Source organism: Engystomops pustulosus, chromosome 6 (assembly GCF_040894005.1).
Source record: "Engystomops pustulosus chromosome 6, aEngPut4.maternal, whole genome shotgun sequence".
Lineage (NCBI taxonomy): Eukaryota > Metazoa > Chordata > Amphibia > Anura > Leptodactylidae > Engystomops > Engystomops pustulosus.
The window spans coordinates 183185757-183192212 of NC_092416.1; the positions used below are offsets into that span (position 1 = coordinate 183185757).

General features: G+C 43.1%; 2 protein-coding genes across 2 annotated transcripts in view; both read right to left on the bottom strand.

The window, feature by feature from the left end:
- The window catches only part of LOC140066009 (uncharacterized), a 36995-nt gene extending 35182 nt beyond the window's left edge, over positions 1-1813 (bottom strand). The window contains exon 1 of the mRNA XM_072113574.1: positions 654-1813. Within this exon, the coding sequence (XP_071969675.1) occupies positions 654-1446 (793 nt within the window). The 5' untranslated portion in view covers positions 1447-1813. The remainder of the gene's footprint in view (positions 1-653) is intronic.
- Positions 1814-2314: 501 nt separating this feature from the next.
- On the bottom strand, positions 2315-3186 carry LOC140065416 (zinc finger protein 316-like). Its single transcript, XM_072113036.1, has 3 exons — positions 2731-3186; positions 2524-2647; positions 2315-2442 (listed from the first exon to the last, which is right to left on the bottom strand). The coding sequence occupies exons 1-3, from the start codon at positions 2950-2952 to the stop codon at positions 2330-2332; spliced, it is 459 nt and encodes a 152-aa protein (XP_071969137.1). The 5' UTR covers positions 2953-3186; the 3' UTR covers positions 2315-2329.
- Between the last annotated feature and the right edge of the window lie 3270 nt (positions 3187-6456).

The following is a 6456-nucleotide window of genomic DNA, read 5'->3' on the forward strand; positions in this document are numbered from 1 at the left end:
GGTAGAGTGAGTCACCGGAATTACATGGCTGACAAGCAACTATCGCAACGTGATATATCGAGATCGATATCGAGAACAGAAAGGAAAACAAAAACAACACATGGGTAGATTTTGAAAGTAAATGTCTAATGGGTAATAAGGTAATAACACACCACACATCTCATCCTTTTGTTGTATGTCATAGTACCCGTCCTGCTTGAAGAAGGTTCTGCGTCACCGAAACGTCGCCGTATGGAACAAAGACACCCTGATTTTTTTCACTATTTCGGAGTGCTGCCTGTTCCTGAGAGTAGGAACTGTGCTGGTTAGCTTTTTCACTCATGACATGAATTCAGCTTTGCCCTTGTGTGAAGACTTCCGAGCTAAGCGACTCCTGCTTTCTGCACAAAAAAATGGCTTCTCTCCTGTGTGAATTCTTTTTGATAAAAAGGAATTTGCATCTCAGATCATGAACATTTCCTCTCATTGTAAGAATTCTCAGTGTGCCATAAACTTTAGCTAACCCTTATGCCTTTTCCAATGTTTGTCAATATCCTACTTCCGCAAAAAAAACATTTCCTACATTCGGAAAAACAAAATGGCTTCTTATGTCTAAGAAGATCTCATTTCGCAAAGATTTTTTTGGGCTGTAAAACGTGCCCGATATTCTCATCATAGAAATGGCTTTGCCCCTTTATGGATTCTCTCATGCCTAACAAGATGTGATTTCTGGGTAAAAGTTTTCCAACATTCGGGACATGAGAAGGGCTTCTCCCCTGTGTGAATTCTCTGATGCCTAATAAGATCAGTTTTTTCACTAAAACATTTCCCACATTCTGTACATGAAAATGGCTTCTCTCCTGTGTGAATTCTCTGATGTCTTACAAGATCTGATTTAACACTATAAGATTTCCCACATTCTAGACACAAAAATGGCTTCTCCCCCGTGTGAACTCTCCGATGGTTGACTAAATCTGATTTTTGATAAAAATATTTCCCACATTCCGAACATGGAAATTTCTTTTCCCCTATGTGATATTTGAGATGTTTCAAAAGATATGAACTCTGGCTAAAACATTTTCCACATTCTGTACAAGAAAATGGCTTCTCCCCTGTGTGGATTTTCTTGTGCTTATCAAGAATTGACTTTGAATAAAAACATTTCTCACATTCTGAACAGGGGAATGGCTTCCCCGCTGTGTGGATTTTTTCATGTCTAACGAGATCTGATTTAAAGACGTAACGTTTCCCACAATGTAAACATTGAAATGGCTTCTCTCCCGTGTGGCTTCTCTCATGTTTAATTAAATTTACTTTGGCTGTAAAACATTTCCCACATTCTGAACATGACAATAGTTCCTTTTCTTTGTGACTTCTCACATGATTGACAAGAGCTGATTTCTTGCTGAAATCTATCCCACATTGTGGACATGTAAATAATTCCCTAACGTGGATTCTCCGATGCATAATAAGAGATGTTTTTTGGGAAAAACATTTATCACATTCCGAACATGGAAATGTTTTCTCCCCTGTGTGAATTCTCTGATGTCTAACAAGTTTTAATTTATTGCTATATTTTTTCTCACATTCTGAATTTTTGTATGACTTCTCCCCTGTGCAATTCCTTTGATATACAGCATTCCTGATATGGCACTGGATTTGCTTTGCAGTCCCGGTGGACACACGTTCAGATGACAGATCTTGTGTGTGAAGGTCTGAGGATACATCTGGGATATTGTCATGATCTTCAGATGTATCTGGTGTGATACAACCATCACCTGCTGTAACATGTGATGATATCAGATGTTCCTCTGAGCTCCTGGTGTTGTCATCTGTGAAGGATAAAACAGATTATAAAATATAACCTTATCATTGGTTGTGGTAAGAAAACTCTGAAGATGTATCACAGGACATTTGTGTGATATCAGCAATCCGGGTACATGCAGCATTTCTTGTCTGCCCATGGTGGCTATGACTTTCCTGCTTACCATAAGGTTCTGTATTATTACTGATGTAACATCTCAGCCTCCTCCTCCGAGGTCCTGGTGATCAGTATTCCTGACCCTCATAGCTCCCACCTTCCAGCTTTTCTTAGTCTATGTCTCCATGTTCTGTATTGTGTTATCACTCGTCTCTGCTTTATCTAGTGGTTACTACTCACCTGGGCAGTTACCTGTAGGAATCTCCTCCTTACATCGCTCATCGCCCCTCACATATGTCTCTGGGGCAGTAATATTCTTCACATCTTCACCCTGATACACAAACTGAGAAACAGATATTGTAAGAAGTCACAGAGGAGGATTAAGATCATGAGAAAAGAGGAGACACTTAGCTGCAGTTTTCCTGAAACCTAATCTCCATCTACCTGATGATCCTGTGGGACATATTTCTCCTCTGAACAATCCTGTGGTAGAAGAAGAGGACTGGGACATCTCTCCGGTGATGTTCTCTTACTGGATCTACCTGTAGGAAACATCCAGAGACTGAATTCCTTCTTTCCATACAGATAATGAAAGGACGTGTGGATTTAGTCCTGTCTATTACCTGCTGATGTGAGGGGCTGGTGGTCCTCCATCATGACGTCCTTGTACACATCTTTGTGTCCTTCTAAATACTCCCACTCCTCCATGGAGAAATAGACAGCCACATCCTGACACCTTATAGGAACCTGACACACACAATGATCCCGTCATCACCCAGATCCCTTCATAGCGTTACTGTATAATGTCCCAGCATTCCCAGCAGTGTCACCTCTCCAGTCAGCAGCTCCATCATCTTGTGGGTGACTTCTAGGATCTTCTGCTCATTGATGTCATCATGTATCAGGGGGTGAGGTGGAGGAGCCGGGATTGGGCTCAGGGTTCTCCCCCGTCCTTCATACACAGGGGCCTGACAGCGCCCACTAGAGGTCTTCTTCACTACTGTGTAATCCTGGTTATGGAGAGACACATTGATAAATCTCCCTCCATACATTTCCAGAATCTCTCACCTCTCCAGTCCTATCATCTGTTATTCCCATAGATAATGATGTCATGTGACCTCATCACAATCTCTCACCTCTCCAGTAATATAGAAGAGAATCTCTAGGGTGAGCTGGAATATTCTCTCCACCCTTGTGTCTCTGTCCATTGTCTGATCCTGAAGAGAAAGAAGATAATGAAAAGTAGATAAAGTATTGGATACAAGAGCTGCGCTCCATTTATATATCACATATTCTGAATTCTAGAAGCTATAGGACCTGTGATGATGTCAGAGTCATGTGATAAGCCCTGTGTGTGGGAGGAGTCAGGCTTCATGTTGTGCTGCCAGAGAAGCTGGAGGACCTGTGATGATGTCATGATCATGTGATTAGTCACCTGTGTGGGAGGAGGCAGTTGTGGCATACAGTTTGTATATTCCTCTCACAGGATGATGCAGTGCCTCCATGTCTCTCTGTGTTTAGGAAATAACTTCACGTTTTGGGGTTTCTATGACCATTCCCCTCCTTTCAAAATCCATAACTTTTTATTTTTCCTTGTGCAGATCTGTAACAGACTTGTTTTCTGTGTAACACATTGGAGCACAGTTACTTAGGCTTTGCACCGTTTAGCGACGCACTTTTTTCGGACTGTGCCCTGTTTTCAAAAGGAAAAAGGCTTCCACAGGTAAGTAGTGATCTCGTTGCGATTGTGTCGTATACGACCCTTTTGTGGTGCAGCTGCGCTGCTTCCATGCAACACAATTTAGGGGGTGGCCGTCGAACTATCCGACTGATTGAGACTGAGCGCAGGATCTAACTTTCAAATTGTGTCGCAAGACAATGCACTTACATGCACCAGGAAGAAGAAGGTGAACTCTGAGGGACCTGAGCGGGGAAGCGACAAATTCATGATTTCGGGTGCACAATCTTAGTGAATCACGGCACAGGGCATTATCATCGGACAATGCACTTTCTGTGAACTCTGGGGATGGGGTCAGTAAATGTGCCCCATTCCAAATCCCATGACAAATTCCAAATGCAGTGCAATTGACCGTCCAGATGGTGCCTCCCCTTTGGGTCGATAAGGTCATGGAGATTTTATCATTTTTGAGTAGATATTGAAAAAATCTAAATCTTTTTTTACAAAATTGTTTCAGTTTTGCCATATTCTTGCGACCATAACTTTTTCCAGTGTATAGACCTGCATGCAATATAAATTTTAACCATACGGGGTTATGGCCTGGCTGTGCAGGCCAGAAGGAATCTGGCAAAATGCCACTGCTGCATATGGGACAAAAGAAAAGGAAGATGGCTGGGACCCCTCCCATCTCTCTACTACACAGGGCACAGGTACCTCACTAACCTGGTGGCAGCTGCATCCACCCTGTGTGGTCCTAAAATGGCCCTGCTCTATGCGGCATGACCTCCACTCCTAAATAAAAACAATGTTAGTGCTCTCACTCCACAATAAAAAGTTAGGATTGAGGATTCCACAGAACTGTCTCACCCAGTTCCTTATAGATCGAAGATTGAAGAAATTCCTCGGTAATTCCTCCTGTCACGATGTTCACTTCTCTATACTGATTCTACACTCTTGTGTACGCGATCACAGCACTGGTCCTGTATCAGGAAGAATGTGGACAGATGGTCTTTTTCGGCTTCATCTGGGGCTTTCAGCTCATTTTTACCAGCTCCAGTATCTGGCAGATCAACTTAATAATGCAGAGAATAGAGACTAGAAGAACAATGTCCTCATAGGTGGCCTCCCGGAATCAGTGGAATCCTCTCAACTACACAAAGTAACACTTTGTTCAGTGTTCAGTTCTTGGTGTATCAAAAGACTCTGAACCTTGTGGTGGATTTGGAATTCCTACTCCAGACTCCGGATATTGAGGGCATTAGGGTGGGGAATGCCCAAATACGCACGGCGTGGTGTGCAGACGACATTCTGGTCTTCATAGATCAGCCCAACAGGGACATCCCCAGGGTATTCACACCTCCGCACCTTTGGCTCCTTCTCGGGTTCAAATGTGAACTTCTCGACTTGTCACATGGACAATTAATAAGTGATTGGGATCGCACTAGTATCCCAATATGGGTAATTAGATCCTCTTTAAAGTACCTAGGGAGAAATATTGGGAGAAATTCTGAGGCAATATACATCCTGAATTACCCCCAGCAAATAAGGAAGGTAGTGTTGGCACTAAGGTGGTGGGAATCTCTCCCCTTATCACTATTGTCATGATGTCACTTACTTAAGATGATGTCCTTCCCAAAACTACTCTACCCAATGCAGACAATCCCCCTGCACCCTGACCTACAAACAATTTACTCTGCATTCTCCTCTTTTATATGGCAATTGAAGAGACCCAGAATAGCCTTAAAGAAAATTGCAGCTACCAAGGGAGCTGGATGGTCTAAACCTCCCAGACTTGAGAAAATATAACTTAGCCTGTGTATTGCGTCATGTGGCAGATTGGTTGGGCAATAAGGAGGTGTACTCCAACATAAGAAGCAGAGTTAGTGAAAGCCCTACCACTGTCTAGACTGATACACCTCCATTTGTTGACAATGCCGAAAGAAGCCAGGAAAAGCCTCTTGCTAATAGACAATGTAGCCACCTGGAAAGCAGTGAGAAGCCTGATGGGCCTTCCCTTCCTTATAAGCAAGCACATGCCACTATGGGACCACCCGGAGTTCCCTCAAGGGAAGGAAACAGATGCATTCCCTCACGGGAGAGAAAAGGGTATTGCCACCATTAGTGATATACTCCACATGGGAGAGGGGTGACTGCTAACTTTCACTGAATTTAAAGAAAAATCATCTTAATACAGGCAGCTACATAGCTTATCGACAGCTTTATAGCTTTCTAACAAACAGACTGAGGGACTGGTCCAAAATAGTAATGAACAATTTTATTGATGCAGTAATACTGAAGTATTCAATCTCAATCTTATACGCTAAATTGAGGAATGTAGACAACACTGCAGTGAAAAGAACCATTTTTAGGGCCTGGGAGGGAATTGTAGAAGGGGGAGACCTGTCCACACAAATCGTAGATGGGTGGAACCGTACAAGAAAGGCAACAATATGTGAAAAATGGTGAGATACTACTACCAATATAGCCTCCTTCATAGAGTAATTTATGGATTCAACATCCCCCCTCACCCAAATGTCCCAGACCGTCTCACCCAGACCGTCTCACTGCCTGCCCAAAATATGGAATGCCAAAGACAGACATAACCCACGGCATATGGTCCTTCCCCAGGATACAGACAATCTTTAGAGAGGTGACCTCCCTAGCAGCCACCAAATTGCAAATCTCTATAACCTTGGACCAGCAGGTACTATTGTTCCACCGTGACACTCTGGGAAACCTGCCTTCTGGCTATGTGTATGGCTACCTCTTAGCAGTCAAGAGATGCATACTGGCCAGATGGCTAAAACCCACATGCCCCACCCTGGAAGAGATAATATCTTGCCTTAAAAATATATTAGTCTAGAGCGAGTAGAAGTGT

Coding starts and splice junctions, on each gene's coding strand:
- LOC140065416 (XM_072113036.1), bottom strand. CDS start 2,952: ATGTATGGAGGGAGATTTATCAATGTGTCTCTCCATAACCAGGATTAC. Junction 2,648..2,730: donor TGGAGCTGCTGACTGGAGAG/GTGACACTGCTG, acceptor TGTGTGTGTCAG/GTTCCTATAAGGTGTCAGGA. Junction 2,443..2,523: donor CCAGCCCCTCACATCAGCAG/GTAATAGACAGG, acceptor TGTTTCCTACAG/GTAGATCCAGTAAGAGAACA.